At 34.6% G+C, this 21,596-nt stretch overlaps 1 protein-coding gene across 1 annotated transcript; it reads right to left on the bottom strand.

Annotated features, from left to right (window-relative positions):
- Positions 1 to 5,430: 5,430 nt before the first annotated feature.
- LOC140750625 (very long chain fatty acid elongase 7-like) lies at positions 5,431 to 21,123 on the bottom strand. Its single transcript, XM_073084290.1, has 7 exons — positions 20,819 to 21,123; positions 19,254 to 19,314; positions 13,866 to 14,056; positions 9,552 to 9,689; positions 8,272 to 8,377; positions 7,557 to 7,693; positions 5,431 to 6,821 (listed from the first exon to the last, which is right to left on the bottom strand). Exons 2-7 carry the CDS (start codon positions 19,312 to 19,314, stop codon positions 6,633 to 6,635), a joined length of 822 nt encoding a protein of 273 aa, XP_072940391.1. The 5' UTR covers positions 20,819 to 21,123; the 3' UTR covers positions 5,431 to 6,632.
- Between the last annotated feature and the right edge of the window lie 473 nt (positions 21,124 to 21,596).

Genomic DNA, 21,596 nt, shown 5'->3' with positions numbered 1-21,596 from the left:
AATCAATAGTACATTACGATACGCGTGGCCAAAGTAGCCTATTTTTGCACGGCGTGAAGTTAGCGCCCGAGCGCAGCGAGGGTGCTAAACGCCGTGCAGATAATAGGCTACTTTTGTCACAAGTATCGTATACTATTTTATAGCTCGTGTGACATAAACCCGCTTATACTTGTGAAGAAATATGAAAAAATATGATAATTATTTTGAAACTTATAAATGATTGAAACTAAAAATTATGAACTAAAAAAGCAATAAAAATGTGACACAACCAAAACCATTGAAATTTAGAAAATTTAGTAATTTTTCTGCACTTGTGATAAAGACAAATCTAATACCACACATACGTCGAAATCTATCAAGCCATTTAGGCTACATACAGGCGTATTATATACATAACTAATACTAGTGATACAGTAGAAAATCGATTATCCGGACCTTAATTATAAATATTCGCGATTGTTCGGATTGTGAAACGTGAACAAGTAACTTTGTAATAACCCTTACAAATCAGCCACATTTTGTGTGACTTGTGCATTTAAATTCCGGAAAGTCGCCAAATCGCAACAAAATAGTTACTATAAAAAACAAAAACCAGATTGCTAAAAATATAACCTATGCTATCGCCACAATTTAGACGAATTCAGCGATACATCATGTATCAAAATTAATGAAGTCGTTTGAGTTTGCCAAAGAATGAAAAATACATACGTAACAAACATATAGTCCAAAAACATCACCTTCCTAAATCGGTTTAAATAGCTTTTCTTCATAAACTCAATTATCCAAATTTTCGATAATCCGAATGCCACACACGACAACAAATAGGTCGCTTAGTCGAGATTCTACTGGAGTAGTATTATGGCTAATTTTGACAACGATTCCTAATTTAAATACTATGTTGTATAGCGAAAATAAAACAAACACAGTCAAAACAAACAATAACATTCGATAAAGCCCAATAGTTAGTCTTATAGTGATGCTATTGCTTAGTATGTACACAATGGCAAAAACATTTATAAATACGTCCAAAATAAAATATTAAAATAATTATAGCTTTAAACAAAATACTCATTCATCATCATCATCAACCCATTACTGTCCCACTGCTGGGCTCGGGTCTCCTCTCAGAATGAGAAGGATTAGGCCATAGTCCACCGCGCTGGCCAAGTGCGTATTGGTAGACTTCACATACCTTTAAGATTTTTTATAAATCTCTCAGGTATGCAGGTTTCCTCACGATGTTTTCCTTCACCGTTTAAGCAAGTGATAATTAATTTCTAATACGCACATAAATTTGAAAATCAGAGGTGCGTGCCTGGGATTTGAACCTCGGACCCCTCGATCGAGAGGCCGCGTTTCTTAACCACTAGGCTATCACTGCAGTTGGCAGTTGGCAGTTGGCAAATACTCATTACTCACTTTTAATTTTTAAATGGCATTTAAAAGTATGAAACGTTCATCCTGCAAACTCACACTTGTCAGAAAAAAATTTTTCGTCCTCGTATTGTAATGTACTATTCAACTGTGAGGGTAGTATATTAATATTCGTACGGTGTAAAAATCGGCTACTTTGGACACAGAAATGCGTGGCTAAAATGCGGGTTTAGGTCACAGAGTGCTATAAAGATAATTTCGTAAGCGTTTCGTAAAAGTTTAATTAATAAATGCCAAAAAGGTAAATTATAGTACATCATTAAGTTTAGTATAGAAAATATATACCTATATTTTAAGTTACAATAATAAAGCCAAAATTATTGAATTGTTTATTAATGATGTGTATTAATTAATTAATATGCAAAATAATAAAATATATCATTGTGTTAATTGATTTGGCGGTGTCGCTCCTATAGTTGCAAATTTCCAAAATACAAGTAAGTGATTACTGCCGTCCATGGATATCTGCAATCAACCCCAGTTAAGATTAGATTCCAACCCGCGATCGACCGACTAAGGTGGAATACCTCGAAAAAATATGTCTCGCTTACCACACCCTTCAACCCAGAACACAACAGCGCTTAGCACTGGTGTTTTTAGGCAGAAATAGGTGTGGCGGTGGTGCCGCCGGAGTCGAACCACAGAGGGTTCAACCTTCGAATTTTGATGTTGATTTAATATTGTTAATATAATGGTAAATTTATTCAAATAACAAAGTATACTTGCAAGTGGTACGGTTTAGGTAGGCAAAGGTCAAGTTACCTGAATTCCAATTGTGACCTACGTTATTTTGTTGTAAAGTAATTTCCATGTTAAGTACCTATGTGTACCTAAGTAAACCCATGCTGTTAGTGGCTTAAGGGCCGCTGAAGGAACGAGAACTTATACGAAACCATAGCCTATTATTAATACTGCCGACATAATGAAAAAGGGCACGACAAACATTTTGTAAATATGGAGAAAATCGGGTTCTAAAATATCTTTTGGTTTTTGGGGAACAAGAATAATATTTTTTTTGAAAATATTAAAATGAAAATAGTGCATATTAACAAATTGTAAAACATAATTTAATTACAAGATTTAATTGTATGAGCATTATTTAAATAATGAGCAAGTATCTTTACAATGTAACATAACATAAAAATTTTAACAAAAAATACAACCGACTTCTATGTCACTACAAAGTAAAAAATAATTAAAATAAATGTTGGTTTAGTACATATCTCTGAAGACGGCGCTCTATACATTTCATTGGATAACGATGTAAACAGCGTGTCTAATATGAGCGCCGACTTCAGAAATATGTACTAAACCAACATTTATTTGAATTATTTTTTACTTTGGAGTGACATAGAAGTCGGTTGTATTTTTTGTTAAAAATTTTATTTCACCCTTTTTAGTGATGACATAATAAAATTTATATTAATACAACATAAAATTGTAAACGTGATCATGAATTAAGGTAAGGTCTGAATTTACATTGATTGGAACCGCTCGCTCGCAGGGCGCTACCGCGCCCTGCTCGCTTAGTTTTAAATTGTCTTATATGTTCCAACCTAACCTAACTAAATAGTCAATGATGAACTGGCTTTGCAATTTCATTAGAACCTACACCAAATATCTTCAAACACAACTCAATTATTCCCATAGGTTGAGGAGTTACATATTTTGTCTCCGAGACACATTATCAGACCCTCAAATAGTCATTGATGAACTGGCTTTGCAATTTCATTAGAACCTACACCAAATATCTTCAAACACAACTAAATTATTCCCATCGGTTGAGGAGTTACATATTTTGTCTCCGAGCCACATTATCAGACCCTTAAATAGTCAATGATGAACTGGCTTTGCAATTTCATTAGAACCTACACCAAATATCTTCAAACACAACTAAATTATTCCCATCGGTTGAGGAGTTACATATTTTGTCTCCGAGCCACATTATCAGACCCTTAAATAGTCAATGATGAACTGGCTTTGTAATTTCATTAGAACCTACACCAAATATCTTCAAACACGACTATTCCCATTGGTTGAGGAGTTAGATATTTAGTCTCCAGAACCCACTCTGATCCTCATCATATTTAAATGGGACCAACTTGTAGCAATAGTCCACACACGAAATTAAAGGCATTAAAATAGGTTCATAAACGGCGAAGTTACGGCTGTTATATTTACATGGGTGAAGGAGTTCCCCTCATTTTCTCCAGAACCCATCGATGGATCCTAACCATATTTAAATGGGACCAACTTCCAGCTCGTCTCTACATAATAAAAAAATAATTATTAAAATCGGTTCACTAACGGCGGAGTAATTCGTGTACATACATAAAAAAAAAGATACCGGCCGAATTGATAACCACCTCCTTTTTGAAGTCGGTTAAAAATCAGAAAAAAACACATGTAACCAAAAATTACTGTTCAACGTAACTTTTTGCGTAAAAAATGAAAAAAATACAATGAAAGGCCCAAACACAATCTGTTGAAATGTGTTTTTTTACTATGTTAAAAAACGATACTATTAGTGTAAATATCCTAGTAACTTATTATTTATTATTTCTCACAGGTAAATAAAATTTATTTTATATCTAATTAATAATAAAAGTTGTATATAAGCCAGTGTTCCTTGTATAAAATTTAGTATTGCCATGCGTGATCGGATATAACGTTGTATGCAGAATAACTAATCTATTAATATGTAGTACTATGGCAGTAATAGCCCAATGGTTGTAACTCGGTCCCTCCATCGGGGGGCCCGAGGTTCAAATCCCAATGTCCCTAAAATATTTTAAATACCTATTTATTATTATTATTCGTTATTTATTCGTAAATTGTCTCTAAAAATGTTTTTATTTGTTAAGAATCCAAAAAAATAACTGACAAGTCAGCCTTTTTGTGGCTTCATTCAATTTCAAGGCGACGAAGTATCTTTACTTATCAAAGATTAGTGAATGAAACCATCGTGACATTCCTTACACCCCTGCATTTCTTAGTTCTTTTTTGAAGAAGTTTCCAAAGGTGTATGTATAATGAGGAGTAGACTAGGCTTTTAACGTGTTAACTTTATATAACATCACGCGTCATACATTTACCTTCCTAACTTCTAAATGTGCCTCGTCATCGTCACAATACAAAGTATTAACACTAACATACTTCCCACACTACACACGCGACGTTTAACTTGTCCAATGAACTCGCTTATCAACTCACGGTCATACACTTTACCATTACCATGAGTTTTCAAAACATCCCACAATTTTACGTTACGTTTACTCAATCCATTATTCTGTTCGTTCGTTCGTTACGTTTACTCAATCATTATGCTTTAGTAGACTGAGTAAACGTAACAATAAGTAAGTGCTCAAGTCTTATTGGCTCCCTAACATGTTCTCAAAACAGAGAGACAAAACATAAAGCGTCATTTTGTCAATTTAGACATTTAATGTTACATTACTGACATTATAATTCTAATACAATCCGCTAGGGGCGCTGATTGGAATTTGTATGGGCAATACGTGAACAAATACCAAAACAGTCATATTTGTCAAAACGTAAAAAGTCATGGTAACCCCCACCATGACTTTTTATGTTACTGGCTTGTGATTAGTTTACTTGGTTAGTTAGTTTATTTAGTCGCAAATGCCCCATTGCGATAAGGCAGTGAGAATATCACTCCCTTAATTTTTCTTCCAGTCGGTAAATTTATTCAGTACGAGTTTGTAAATACAAAACTGACAGATGTAAAGGATTACAAGGAAAACAAATTTTAGGGATAACATAATGCTAATGTTTTGTTACGTTATGTCGTGATGTGACGTGACGTGAAGTGACGTGATGTGACGTGACGTGAAGTGACGTTACATTACATTACGTTACATTATGTTACGTTACAAGTAGTGGCGAATCATTTGTAATAGTGCTGAGGAAGAGATGAAGAATTTGAACATGTTGGATCATAATATACATTTTTGGGGTAAATAAAATAACATAATGTTTATAGTGTATGTTGTTATTATAATCATGATTATTTACAGTAAAATCGGTAAGTATAATTTGCAACATTAAAAATTGTGTTAAGTATTATATCTACTTAGTCTCTAAAAATTTTTTAGTAAATAATTAGTTATTACCTCTATAACTCGTTAAAAAAATCATCAAGTGTTCATGTAATACGCTCTGTAATACGCATATATTATGCTCGTTATTAATAATTAATCTATGTAAATTTTATCTACTAAAAATTCACATTTGACATTGTATAGTAGGCAGAAATTGTCAAATCTTTCGATGGACCTCACAAGCCGCGTTCACATTGACCGCCTGACTTGTACTGGCGCTAGTTCATAACACTTCTCCATACTGTGGAGGTGGTCAACATATGTACACACCCCTCCCGCGAGTTAAACGTAAACGTGCACTAAGGACACCTTTCCTGTCACGCGTTTTACGTCACGCGTGACACTTTGGAAGGTGGTAGAACCCTTTGTGGTTCGACTCCGGCGGCACCACCGCCACACCTATTTCTGCCTTATAACACCAGTTTTAAAGTTTTTAAGTGTTAAGCGCTGCTGTGTTCTGGTTTGAAGGGTGTGGCAAGGGAGACATACTTTTTCGAGGCGTTCCAGCTTAGTTCTCAGGAGTTGCGGCGCAACTGTGGCCGACCTCAGGTAGGAATATCTAATCCTATCTGGGGTTGATTACAAATGTCCATGGGCGGCAGTAGCCACTTACCATCAGGTGGACTGCATGCTCGTCTGCTACTTCTATATTATAAAAAAAAATAACTTGCATCATAATTATAGTTTTAAACGTGCGTGAGGCATACGGGTCGCGAAAACATTGCAGCAAGCTAATGTATGCGTGCATACGGGACCTGCGTAAACATTCGCGACAGGAATAATGCCCTCGGTACTTGTTCACGTAAGAATACTGCCCTTAGAAGACATTACAATAATAATAATCTGCGTTTTGAAGGACTAGACTTACAAAACATACACATCAATAACAATATCGTCAATATGCTAAAATTAATATACTAAAATATATGCCTAATAATAATATGTTATACCCAAAATACATTCAATTGTAAAGTAGCAATTATTTAATCTCATTGATTTAATGTCACCTAAAATTTGAACTCTTTTAAATTTGTTCATCAAACGCTACTAGTCTTAATCGTATTTAGGAAAGGAATTTCAGTCTTTTTTAACTCCATTAGATTGTACTTTCGGTCTTCTAATGTACGCTCTGAAGTAGAAGTCTACGAAGAGAGACAACATGAAGACATCTCCTGGTAGTATGAGAAACGACACCCAGCGAGGATACGCGCACTCCGATTTGAAGATCAGGATGCTGATGTGAATGCAGCACCACAGTAGTTGGATCTGGAAAACGGATTTACTTTCATGTAAATTTATATAAGTTTCAATGCAGATAAAGTTATACAAGATCCAATGTGATTTTCTAAATGTGGTCGGTCTGGGAATATGATTATCTCAAGAGTATTAAGCTGTGTTTCTTCGGTAGCCTTACTTTAATTTATTTTTTAATTGCGAAAGCAAAATTATTTTGTATTGCATTTACGCTGTTATAAATCCCTCCCTCACACAGAGGAGTCATCGTTCTTCGGAGTCGGGCCATCTTTAAATTGAAAGGGGTGGGGTAATTGTCCATTACGCTTACGATTTTTGAAGAACTCCCAGGAGTTTCCTCTCGAAGGTTTTCTTCTCCGTTTTTAAGCTTTTGTTAATTTAGTTTAATAAGCATATAACTTCGAAAAGTTGGTGGTGTATGCCTGGGATTCACACCTTGGCCCTATTTTCTATGGCCAAATTTTAAACCTTTAAGCTATTGTTGCTTTACAGAAAACAATCAACACTAATATTATAAAGAGGAAAACTTTGTTTGTTAGGTTGTAATGAATAGGCTCAAAAATTACTGGACCGATTTTAAAATTACATTTATCTACGAGTAACATAGGCTATATTTTATGTGAAATATATTTGATAAATAGATTTTGAGGCGGTACAAAGTTTGCCGGGTCAGCTAGTATCCTCCATATCTGTACCTGTATCCAGCTAGCTGATAGCTCCTCATTTTCAAATAAAAAGGACTCTTACAATTTGCAGTTGTGTGATGTGTTTCTTCCATCCAACACTGTTCTTGACGCTCGGTGTGATGACACTCAGCAGGTAGTAGGTGTACATGACCACGTGGACGAACGAGTTGATCACACCAATCAGACTGGCGTGGCCTCCTGCAATTAGGTAGATAGGAAGATATATCATATATTCCAAGAACTTAAGTACAAGTACAATAAACAATAATATAGATACGTACAACAAAATCTCAAATAAAATAACTTACGAAATAAATTCCAAAACTCAGAAAAAATACCGATTTGTAGCATATCTACGTTTTGATGTGAGGTCGTGGATGTTAAGTGACTTACATAAGAAGTAAAAATTTTAGTTCTAACTTTGTCCTGGAGGCTCAAAATGCATTTATGCCAAATTTAAAGTAAGAGTAATTTTTTTCAATTTCCTTTGTGTCCTATTTGTGCCTTATTACAGTATATACGTGGTAACCATACTATCAATTAAATAAACAAATAAACAAACACTTTCTACACTCGCAGTCCCACACTAGGATTCCCTGTGTCGTGGGTGCCATGGACACACACATAGACAAATACACAAACACCCAGACCCAGAAACAGAAATCTAAATTCATCATTTAGATATCTTTGCGCGTCAGACCGGTATGGTGACCGCTTCGCCACGCGGCTCGACAAATTAGAGTATTCGCTAATAAGCAGTTAAATTTTACACATACCTGGTAAATATGTGATGGAACCCCAACTCAACATAACCATGCTGGTGTGGTGGTAGACGTGGAGAAAGGACACTTGGTTTGTTTTCTTTCGAAGCACAAAGAAAACCTGGAAAAGAAACAAAATAATGTTAAAAATCCGGTATTTTGGAATTCTAATGTATCTCCACCCTTCACTACTCGCGAGTCTGAGGTCCTTAAATCATTTCTCTATCGGGGAGCATTAGAAACTCTCTTTTTCACTTAATTAGAACTAACTAACAACCGTACCAGTATCATAGATCGTATTATATAATATACTCGTATTATTCATATTATAATATAATGTGTAGTAAAAGCCGTATATCAACAGACTAACAAGTTATTTACTTATTCTATTCCGCATAATGATTAATATGAACCCAGCAATTTTAATAGTCACACATCTAAATATATATAACTCAAAGGTGACTGACTGACATAGTGATCTATCAACGCACAGCCCAAACCACTGGAAGGATCAGGGTGACATTTGGCATGCAAGTAGATGTTATGACGTAGGCATCCGCTAAGAAAGGATTTTGATCAATTCTACCCCCAAGGTGATAAAATAGGTGATGAAAATATAACTTCGTAATGCGAGCGAAGCCGCGGGCAAAAGCTCGTTATTCATAAATTCCTGAACAAGGTCTACGGTATTATCATCAACCCGATACTGTCTTACATTGGCTCAGTTTTCTTGCTCGACTAGGTTTTCGACTCCATACAATTGAAATAATAATGGAGAATCAAGCATATACATTTTTTAAGTTAGCCTTTTAGTTGTTATTGATTGTGCTAAAGCATATTAGCCGAAACTCGATAACAAACGGCTCTGTCGTGATATGAAATGTCATCAAAGTAAGTATTTTTCAAGACTAATCTTAAACCCAAGATGGCCAAGTTTTGAAGGCGGTAGAACCCTTTCTGGTTCGACTCCGGCGGGACCACCATCACATCTATTTCTGCCTATTAACAGTAGTATCAAGCGCTACTGTGTTTGGGTTTGAAGGGTATGGTAAGGGAGACATATTTTTCCGAAGCGTTCCGAAGCTTAGTCCTCAAGGGTAGCGGCAAATCTAGGAAGTAGTAGGAATATCTAATCGTATCTGGAGCTTATTACAGATGTCTATGGGTGGCAGTAACCACTTATCATCGAGTGGACTGCATGCTCGTCTGCTACTACGATATTATAAAAAAAGTGAAATTTAGTAAGATTCCACTCCCCTCTGTTGTCAAAAGTTTAAAGAAATCTTAATACATACCGTATCCATAAGATCCATGTACTTGATCAGATAGTAAGCATATGTGACCTTCGCGACCATGATGGCTTTTTGGGATGAGGAAAAATCCACAGGCTCGCAGATCCACTTGTAATCCCAGCCCCAGCCGTACCATACCCCCTGGAACATAACATAATACAAATGTTTTATTGTATATCGAAGTAAGTGAAAGGATATATTTTCAGCCCATAATATGATTTTTTTACAATAAAAATATGTTAGGTTGATTTTTTTCCTGTCACAATCCTTGGGTAAACGGGTATAGACATGTAAACAAATTGGATAAGATTAAATACATAAGGCACAGCAAATTGATTCATGATGGATGATGCGGGTTGATGCGGGTTTTATCTTAACCAAGACAAAAAAACTGGCTTAAAGCTTAGATGAGTAAAATATATGGATAGATCACTCCTAACAAGAAAGTGTAACCAGTTTTGAGAATTTAATTTGTTGCGTAAATAAAGTTTTGAGACGTCTCCGTGCTAAAATGTATCTAAAATGTTTGAAATACTTATTTATTAATTAGGTACGTGAATTACGTAGTATTGATAAGTACATTTTCTCTAAAAATGTTTTTACTAATAAAAACTAATCAAGAATTCAAAAAATAACTGTCAGATCAGGCTTTTGTGGCTTCATCCAATTTCAAGGCGTAGAAGTATCTTTATATCACGGCGTGCGTAAATGGACGTTTTACGCACGCTTCGCGTGCGCAAAACCCCCATTTCCGATAAAATTTTATACAACACGCAATAGTAATATAAAATTTTATACAACACGCGGACGAAAAATGTTTTTCTGACTCGTGTGATTGCAGTCCTCGCCTGCGGCTCGGCCTGCAAACTCACACTTGTCAGAAAAAAATTTTTCGTCCTCGTATTGTAATGTACTATTCTACTTTACTTATCAAAGGCTTATCGTATACAAAAGTACGTTAGTACATGAATGACTGTCTAGTTTTATATGCATTTTCGGATGTCATTTAAAACTACGGGACATGAAACAGCACGTTCGTAAGGTCAAAGGTTCCAACAAAACTGTTTGTGGTTAACCAAAATTCCACGTAAAATCACAAGTCATCTTACGTAGAAACTAGGAAACCTTGAATGTACATTACATTATATTCATGAAATTCTAAGCGGTAATCGATATTTTTTTTTTATAATATCGGAGTAGTAGGCGAGCATGCAGTCCACCTGATTGTAAGTGGCTACTGCCGCCCATGGTCATGTGTAATCAACCCCGTGTAGAATTAGATACTCGTATATTCCTACCAGTACCCTTACCATGAGATTTTACGTTATGGCAAATATGACTGTTTTGGTATTTGTTTACGTATTGCCCATACAATTTCCAATCAGCGCCCCTAGCGGATTGTATCAGAATTATAGTGTCAGTAACGTACGTTAAATGTCTAAATTGACAAAATGATGCTTTATGTTTTGTTTCTCTTTTTTCCGAACATGTGAGGCAGACAAAAATACTTGAACTCAAGCAAACGGAACAGAATAATGGATTGAGTAAAAGTAGCGTAAAATTGCGGGATGTTTTGAAAACTCATGGAAAGGGTACAGAGATCGGCCACGGATGTGCAGCTACCCGTTAGGATTAAGCTGGAACGCCTCGGAAAAGTATGTCTTCCTTAACACAACCCACCAAACCAAAATACGGTAGCGATTAATGCCGCTGTTATGAGGCATAAATAGGTGTGGCGATGGTGCCTCTGGAGGCGAACCATAAAGGGTTCTACCAGCTTCCATCTGATTCCACGTACTCTTATTTTTAATTATAATACAATAATAATTATTAATAATTTTTTAGAGCTACTTCTCTACGTATGAGTATTTATTTATATTGTTTTCAAATTCATTATTTCTCTTCATAATAGTATTTGATTTAAAAAATCATGGCTCTTATTTGTAGTGTACTTATTAAATATTAGTCTTATTTTTGTCTGACTGTTAAGATAATATTTTTTTAAATCGGAAATGCAAATAAGGTTGTAGTCCTACCTAATTTTGACCAGATGAAATGTTAATGCGAAATATCATTTGTAAATCCACCTCAACTAAGGAATTAAAGACATAATCGTTAAACAACTAATCAATAAATCTCTACATAACGATGGAGTATACGTGATTATTAAAATATATATCATAATCTGTGATATCTACTGATACAACATAGGTGTTTCCTTTCCAAGGCAGTTAGCCGCCATGCTTTCTATGCCTGCAATTAGGTGAGCTCTCTCTCGTGCCGCGGGAAGCACGAAACGCTATCGAGTGTGTAACGATAGCGTAAATTGTTATCGAAATAGTAAAAAATATGGGTCACAAAAATCAACATCTACGGTGCAAAATTATATATGGATGGCCAATCAATAGTTACATGACAGCTCCCTTTGTATTATTTTGTACAACGTCCACAAGTTATTTTTAGAAATTCGCTATAATAATATAATTGTATTATGATAAGGATAATAATATATTTTTATTATTATTATCATAGTACATTATTTACATACATTATTTTGCTAACGTAAATAAACTGGGCTATATCCTATTCCATTCCGTTTATTAAGAAAGACACGCACCTAACCATTAGTGCTTATTCTTCTTTTAAGTGTTATTTATATATTAACATATATATTACATAATATGCATTTTCACAATAAATTATATAACAAGGGCTATACTTTATCGATATTATAACTTGATTAATTTATGTTACGATACGGCACATATCAAGATACAGCGACATAACTGTAGTGTACAGAGACTCATACATAAGTAAAGTTAGGTTAAGTCATATTAAAACAGACATAACATATTTATATTCATTATATATTTATAGTATTTACGAGTATACCTGTGTTTATATATATTAATACCTATTTATAAAACCGTTATTCGTGCTGTTATAAGTTCTTTAGTTAAACAAATGTAAATCCGGAATTGGTCGTAAGAAATACCATATAAGAAATGTATTTGTATGATTTTAAGAGCTGTGGATTTTGTAATAATTAAATAAATAAATAAATAATAAAGAAGATAATCATCAAAGCAAAAAAAATTGTGATGTAGCCGGTTCGTGTGTGTTGATAGCTTTATTATAACTTACCTAATATTACAGTAAATCTTATAGGTCTGCTTAGCTCACTACATAACGTAAAGTAACGATTGCGTTTCATTCATGCTTAACCTAGAACTCGGTTGCGACATAACTGTACCCGTAATATTCTCGTTCGATGTAGATTAGATATTTCCTCAAAAGGATCGTTTACGTAGAAATCTAGTGAATGTAAACACTTGCTTGAAAACTTGTACTTGCTTTAAAACGTCATCATCGTATTTGATGAGTATCTCACGTTCTAAATGACCTAGTGTGCCGATTTTTTAATCTTAGATAGCACATATATTTTAGATTACGTACTTAGACTAGTAATCATTATAAAAAGAAAAACCCGATTGATTTCAAATAATTAACTGAAGGTAAGAATGAAAGCAAGCCTAAGACACTTTCACAATTTAGACGAATCCACCGACACTTTCAAGCCGTTTGGGTTTTACGAGATGCCAAAGAATAAGACTAAAGAAGTCCGTCATCTAGTAAATAATTCTCAGCTCTAATGGAGCAACTACGGAGGCACTATCGCCTCACATATTTCTACTATAACAACAGTATTTAGGTTTCCAGTGTGGTGATGCGTCTCAATCCAAATCATGAAGACAGATCTCAAATTATGTGAATTATTTTTCAACTAATAAAATAATAATCTAAATAAATTAAGATTAATTTACATTTTCTAATATTTATATTATCTCAATTTCGTTCCATATAGTAATAATAATAAAAAACAAGGTTTATGGTAGAACATTAAAATGTGATAATGGTAACACTATCGGAATCCAAAACATTTCTTTTGCCGTCATTTTTAAGTTTCGTAGCTGATATTATTCGTTTTCGTGATTGTGATCGAACTCGAATGTTTTCTCATTTTCATAGCGCGTTTGTTAAATTGTGTATAGTTGTTAAATTTTCGTTTTTTGTTGAATTTGTTAAAGTTTTTGTTTCTTGTAAACTTTGACAGTGACATTTCTTTGTTTACATTTTGGACACCTAATTATGAATCAGACTATACACCATCGCATGTCGCATGGTCGACTTTAGGACTGCATCCCTAGTTGTTTAAAAGTCATATTTCTACTATTGATTGCTTAACATCAGGTATATAAGATTTTCTACTCTAATTACACAAATGCATACACTTTACATAAATGCATTAACACTTACCGCACAAAAGGTCCAGGCTGATGCTATGACTTGAAAAATATTATGGACTATTAGGACTTTGTTTATATTGTAGGCAGGACGATTCTTCATCCACCGAGGGCCCCACTTCAGGACAAACATCAGGTAAAGGGCTAGAATCGCCATGCCTTGGTAAGGACGAGCCACGAGGAACCAGGTATTGGTCCTGGGATCTGGAATTTAGAAAATAATTATATATTAGTCCAACTGCCCAAGAAGTGCGAATATGGACTACCATATTGGCACCCTTAGTTACTTAATAATAGTAGTGTTAAGCGTGATTATGTTTTGGTTTAAAGGGTGTGGCAATTCGCACTTAGCGGGCACTGTTGACTATGGCCTAACCCCCTATCACAAGGGTGTGACAATTCGCACATATTCAGCGCTGCGGACTATGACCTACATCCCCCTGAGATAAATCCGTGCCTAGCAGTGGGGCGGTTTGACGATAAGGAAGACATACTTGTTCAAGTCGTCCCAACTTGTTCCTGAAGAGTAGCAACTAGCAATGCATCTGTAGCCCACCACGAGTGGGAATCTAGTCTTATATGGTGCTATTAAAGATATCCATAGGCGGCAGTGTTCACTTACCATCATTATCATCACTACTTACTATCGGATGGACTGTATTTTCGTTTGCTACTCCAATATTATAAAAAATCTATAAATGAATGGTTGTCTATATGTCCGTTATAGAATCGTAAACCATGCATTTGATCATGATACGATCTTAAGCAAAAATGTTGTCCTTGAACCCTCGAGGATTTCTGAGTTGGTACGACCAATTTTTGACAGATGGCGCTATTGTCATTCCAAAGAAGGTACAAATTTTCAGTTATATGTATGTCATGTGGCTCTACTAGGGTATAATTTAAGAAGAAAATGCGGTAAATGACCCTCATTATTTACGGTACGGGTAGTGTACTGTAAAGATATGAGATCAATTCGCCGCAGCGCAGTAACTGCTAATCTCGTTGCTATATTCTTAAGATACCTAGATTGGCTTTATAAAACCGATAGACTGTGATCTTATAAAAGTTTAGCATAGTTAGCGGAGTCGAACCACAAAGGGTTCTAATACCTTCAATTCACACATCTTTGAGAACTACTTTCCTTATTTTCGAATAATTATCAAGTGTGTACGTTTCCTCACGATGTTTTCCTTCGACGTGTTGGCAAGTGATAATTAATTTCTAATACGCACGTAATTTCGAAAAATCGTGCGTGCTTGCGTGCATTTGCGTTGCATTATGCGTGTCACGGACGCATGCAAAAAATGAACACAAATACCCAAACTCAGTATGATTACTTAAATTCATTATTTATTTTATTTGGGTTAGTGAAGTTGGGTTTGGGCGGTTGGTAAAGTGTTTAGTCCATCGGATTGCTAAGGTTTGATGGAGGAATAGTTATAAAGCAACAACGATGTTATATTATTATCTTTTCCTGCTTTGTTGTAGGTAACAGAACTCAGAATAAAAATCTGAGGCAGTCATGAGGATTGCCAACAGAAGTGAAAACATCATAAAATTGTATTTTGATTTTTCAACGCGATTGTAATATTAAAATTGCATATTTTTTAATTTAGATTAATTTGATTTTAACATCAGTATCGGCACTTCAAATTATATTTATTTATATGATTTATTTATTAAAACTTAATGGCTTCATAACTACAATACAAAATAAAAATACAACTTAATTAGAATAATAAATACAACTTTAGCTACTCAAAGCCATAGATATAACTTAAACACTAGCATTTTGCTGTCACGAAACCTTGAAAATTTTCACTTCAATAAATATTTTATGGTCTCATCTCACCGTTGCTTGCGGTGGTTCTCTTATAGTGTAATAGCACCTACTTGTAACCTAAGACAACAAAATATAGACACAGTACAATATAACCACAGGTTAGTACGCTAGATACAGGTCTTTGGTACCAACTTTTGCTTCCCTTTTTTATAATATTAGAGTAGACGAGCATGCAGTCCACCTGATGGTTACTTTTACCCATGGACATCTGTAATCAATTTCAGATAAGATCAGATTTATACCCGAGGTCAAACTCAGATGCGCCGCTGCCCCTGAGGACTAAGCTGGAATGCCTCGAAAAAGCATATATCCCTTACCACATCCTTCAAACAACAACACACACTCGCCGGAGTATATTACCACCGTTGGCCGATGTAAATCATGCTTACATTTTTTAAATAATACCAAATTTAAAGAATTTCAGATCAGATGATATATGGACGAATTACAAAGGCTTTGAAAAAAAAAAAACCAACATTTATGTCAGAGTTTTATTTCATTTTGTAAAATCTTCCGCGATTTCCGGTTGACTCCGGAGGTTTCCAATTTCTGCAGTTTCTAACTATTAGTCATTGTCAAATTTCGACCTTTGATAGACAAACGTGGATAGGAATCTAAGATTGATTATAGACATGTATGGAAGGTAATTGCCAATTACCCTCAGATCAACTGCATGCTTGTTACTGTTTAAAAAGTGCACCTAAAAATTAAACATAAAAAATCATTCGCAACATTTACAAGGTTTTGACTTTAATTCAATGTTTCGAGACTTTCTGCCTTTTTTGATCTGAGTTCCTAAGCAATTTCTTGTGATTGAGGTTAGTCTACAGGCATACCGTATGCAGTTTTAGTTAAATAATACAAACGCAAAATATCCACATATTTACAGTTCGCTCTCTCGGCGAGTTGGTCCATAAAGACAGATAGAAATAACGGTGTGTTTATGTATCGTTCAAATAAGCAAAAACACTGAAAATACGTCAGTTATATATAAATCACAAAAACGTCAATATAAGTATTACAATACAATACAATACAAAAAATACACCGAATAATAGATGACAAATGTTCATATAGGTACATACGAGTATACGTAATGAAAAGTATATAGTAGTCACATAAAAGCGATCTCTTCCAGACAACCATAGAGTTGTTGACAGAAAACAATACATATGCATGAAATACAGGGTAGGGGTGTACAAATGTAATACATACCGACTCGAAATTATCTTTGAACATATCAGCAGCTAGAGTAAAAGGTGATGAAAGTAAGGGAAAGTGATATATTAATATATGAACTAAGATTTATAAGGTTACTAGCGGGGCCGAGAACCTTGCCTTGCCTGAAGAAAAATGTTCTCAACAATGGTATTTACTAGGTCTTAAAGTATCACAATTGCCTTTCAAGATCTTTTTTATAATATGGAGTAGCAGACGAGCATGCAGTCCGCCTGATGGTAAGTGACTACTGCCGCCCATGGACATCTGTAATCGACTCGAATCGAGATAGGATTAGATATTCGTACCAGACCACGTGGGCCACAGACGCGCCGCTACCCCTGAGGACTAAGATGGAAAACTATGTCTCCCTTACCACACCCTTCTAACCATAACAGCGCTTAACACTGCTGTTATAAGGCAGAAATAGGTGTGGCGGTGGTGTCGCCGGAGTCGAACCACAAAGGGTTCTTCAAAAAACCTCCACCACCTTCAAAAACATCTTGTATGTTCGTAGAAAACGTCCGTGCAAACCGAACCAAGGGGGACCGCCATGAGTCCAGTTGGTCGAAATAAACCATATAATTTATTAAAATAGGTTTAGAGTTTTTTTAATATTTCCGTTTACGAACAAATTGACACGTGATTTTTATATGTTATATTGGTACGTAAATTGGTATATTGATTATAATGTAAGAGATTAACATATTAAAATTTAAATTATAGCGAAAATTGGAAACATGTATTAAACCGGATTCTTCACTTTTACAAATTTCTTACATAAAATCTTTGGTGTTAGTAGTTAAATAAAAAAATAAAAGTTGTTCTATAATATAAGGAATATAGAAGCAGAACCGGGCTAATAGTCCTTTCTCCGTAAAATATATTTATTTTATATTTATATAATTAACATTTATACACATGGGTGGTCTGTCTTTTAATCTAATATATTAAGTACTTGACAGTGGCTTTTACCTCTGTTTTCGGGATAAAAGCTACCTTTATGTCCTTTTACAATGTGTTTCCAAAATATCATGACAATCGGTTAAGTAGTTAAGGCGGGAAAGTGTAACAAGCGAATAAACAAACAAACTAACATTTACATTTAAAATATTAGTTATATTAACAGCTCTTACTACTTTACATTAGATGCAATTTTTATTGCGGTCCACTAAACGGGGTAGAATTTGCAAAAATCGGTGCTTACAAATAATAGTGTTGTAAAAAAAATAACTAGACGTAGGATAGATAGATTTACCACTAATTATTTTTGTCAATTGGTTTTGCCGTAACCACAACTCTATGAAAATTGATGGAAAGGAAACCGCGTATTATATACTCCTATACCTTTGTTTTTGTTGACGAGGGGGAAACCTTCAAAAGGTACCCGACGCCATGGGAGTGACGCTGGGTTATGTGGGATTTTTACCGCACTAAAACCCCCCCGATGGCCGTCCTCAGCGTTTGGTGGAGAACTCCGGGATCTCCAACGCAACACAACCGGAGTCCTACTAACGCGATGCCCTTTTATCGGGCTCTGCCCTGGGGAGAGCAATTTACGCTCCTCTCACATCCCCTGGTGATTACAGCGATATGCGACCACACAAACCGCTGTCCTTCCCGGGGTCGCTTGCTGGACGGTTTGAGCTCCCACTCTTGCCGCCCGCAACCCCGGAAGCACCTTTTAGTCGCCTCTTACGACAGGCAAGGGATACCGTAGCCCTATTCTGGTCCCGGTACTACAGGGACATACTCGTATATCTATTGTATATTTATAATCATCAAAATCAACCCATTACTATCCCACTGCTCGGCACGGGTTTTTCTCTCAGAATGGGAAGTATTAGGTCATAGTCCACAGCGCTGGTCAAGTGCGAATTGGTACGAGTAGACTTCACATACCTGTGATTTTTTAAAGATTTCTCAGGTGCAGATTTCCTCACGTTCTTTTTCTTTACCGTTTAAGCAAGTAATAATTAATTTCTAAAACGCATAATTATAAGTTTAAAAAATCAGGCATGTCTGGGATTTAAGCCTCGGACCCCTCGATCAAGAGGCGGAGTTTATTAACCACTATCAGTGCTCTATTTTATATTAAAATGTACAAATTGCCGATAGTAACAGTCATATAATGATAAAAACTTTTTTTAGGAAATAAGCACAAGTCTCTCCTTTTATGGTGTCCGATTTAACGTTGTCTGAGATCGTGAATCATAAATATATACCAACATCAATTTTATATATTAAATCTTACATAACAGTGTCTAATGCTTATAAATTACACTTGTCTATCAATAAATCTGTACAGCTAATTGCACACAATTGAATTATACTAACCTGTTAGGTCCTCGAAAATAAAGGTATATCTTTTCCAAATTCTATTAACTATCTCAGCCATCTGTAATAATACATTAATATTTTAAAAATTAAATATCTGTTGAAAATAAATATTTGTTGAGAAGTTTATATGAAGAAGATAGGTCTAGAGATTCGAATCCAACAGACTAGCTACTTTTAGCTTCAGTATTGAATGTTTCGATGCTTTCCAGGAGCTAGTTGAAGCGATCAAACGCTACGCCTCGCACACTTTTGCTACTAAAAATCTACTAAATATCGCAGCTTCTTTTATTAAATACAGCAACTAAACGGAAACAATAGCAGTGGATATGATGTATTCTGATTTGAAGAAAACGGCGATGTAGAGACCCTTCTACGTGTACCAACTGACTTATACGAACTTATAATTTAACTGATATCAATGGAACTTCTTCGTATATTTCAGCAGCATTCCATTATTATCTTTCAATGTTATTCTCTCACATCAAACGCAAAAGATACGAATTTCTGCTTCGCCAGGAATCGAACCCAAAGAAGCCTTTGCATTATTAGGACTACATAAGTATCACAATTATAGTGTACAGTTTGAAATTAATTAATATGTAATTATCATTTTATGTTCTCACGTAGGAGAAACTTTTTGTCATAAGTAAAATGAGTTTGCGGTCAGAATGTCAGGGGTTACTGGTTCAAATCCTTCATGTGTTACAGAAAATGTTCTCACATAGCCAATGATAAAAATAGTAAGCGATTTGGCATACATTTTGGCGGCAGTAAAAAAGTGAACATCAGGTTTTAAGGAATGCAATGAAGTTATATCAACATTTGCAATATGCAAGAACTTGCAACCAAAATCTATATCCATAATTATACTTATATATTTCTTACACAATACGCCTTTTAAAAAAAACTTAATTCGAGTAAATTATATGAGGATGTCGAGATTACTTGCACACTTAATTCTTCTTTATAATACAAGGATAAATTAAATTAAGTTACATAAATATAGGTCATTTTGAGAAGGTAATTAATTTCTAAATCAATTCCAAATACGTAATTCTTTATACTTTATTTCATATTAGCTTTTATATATCAAATTTGGACGGATACGGAAGTGTCATAAATTTGGTATATTTTTATATCATGTTAGATAACTTTCTAAGCTTAAATACGTATGATAGTCATAGAAATGAAAGCAAAGTAATTTTATTTTACTATTAAAACAGATTTTATAAAATATCAAATTACGTAATTATTTTAAGATATAATAATAATTAAAACTGTACTTAATCAAACTTAAAGCTGAAAATAATTGTTACTTTAAGTAAATGTGTTCAGAAACTCATGCTGCATAAAATGTTAGCACTATCTGAACCTACGACCTCTGACATTCTCATACTCGTATGACCTTTATTAACCTTTGTAACATATCTTATATTTTATTTTAATTTAAAAGTATATCAAACACTTTTTACTTATTAGGATATTATTACGAATGTTCCGAAGTTGAAACTTGTGTCAAATCGATAAAGTTAATATTAAAAAAAAACGAAAGTTCCACTTACCTCGTTATTTTATCACTACGCACTTTTACCGAACCTTAAACTTATGTAATCAAACTTGTTTACAAACAAATTGAGTGGAATTAGAACCCAGCATTAAGGAATCAGGGAACCTCAACACAAATTTTATTTTTATTTTATTTTTTTCACTTACGCATAATTTTGCGTATTTACGTGCGATTTTTGTACTATAAGAAATCTTATGGTTTTGCAAGGAATACGTGCAAAAGTGAAAGTTAAACTTGCTCAAACTGGTTCGTCAGCCGACATCTCTCGACGAATGCCGGATGGCAACTATGGATATGACGAGATTGCTATGACACGTAATAACGGCTTTATTCACGAAGGGGTTTGAATGGATCTGTTTGAAATTATGCAGCCAATGATTTGTTGAATGACATTATAATAGTGTCATTGACATAGACACAATACCCTTAGTATGAGTTTTTACAAATATGACTGTTTTTGTATTTGTTTACGTTCTGCATTTCGTTTTCCCATACATTTCCAATCAGTTTTGATACTCTCCGCTAGGGGCGCTGATTTGAATTATTTGGCCAAATACGCAAACAAATACAAAAGCAGTCATTTTTGTAAAAACGTAAAAACTCATACTAAGGGTACAAATTTCTTTCTTGATAGTTCTTCATAATTTTGTTTTTGTTTGTTTGTTGTATGTACGTTTATGTGTTATATGTTATACGGGTTGTATTAAAATAGACTTCTATTTATCAAATTTATACTAAAACAAATCTAATGAGAAATAATCTTATAAGCCTTA

The sequence above is a fragment of the Epargyreus clarus genome, unplaced genomic scaffold, assembly GCF_041222505.1.
Source record: "Epargyreus clarus isolate Ecla_fem2 unplaced genomic scaffold, WU_Ecla_fem_2.2 ptg000021l, whole genome shotgun sequence".
In the NCBI taxonomy this organism is placed as follows: Eukaryota; Metazoa; Arthropoda; class Insecta; order Lepidoptera; family Hesperiidae; genus Epargyreus; species Epargyreus clarus.
This window is presented reverse-complemented; position numbering and strand designations above follow the sequence as displayed.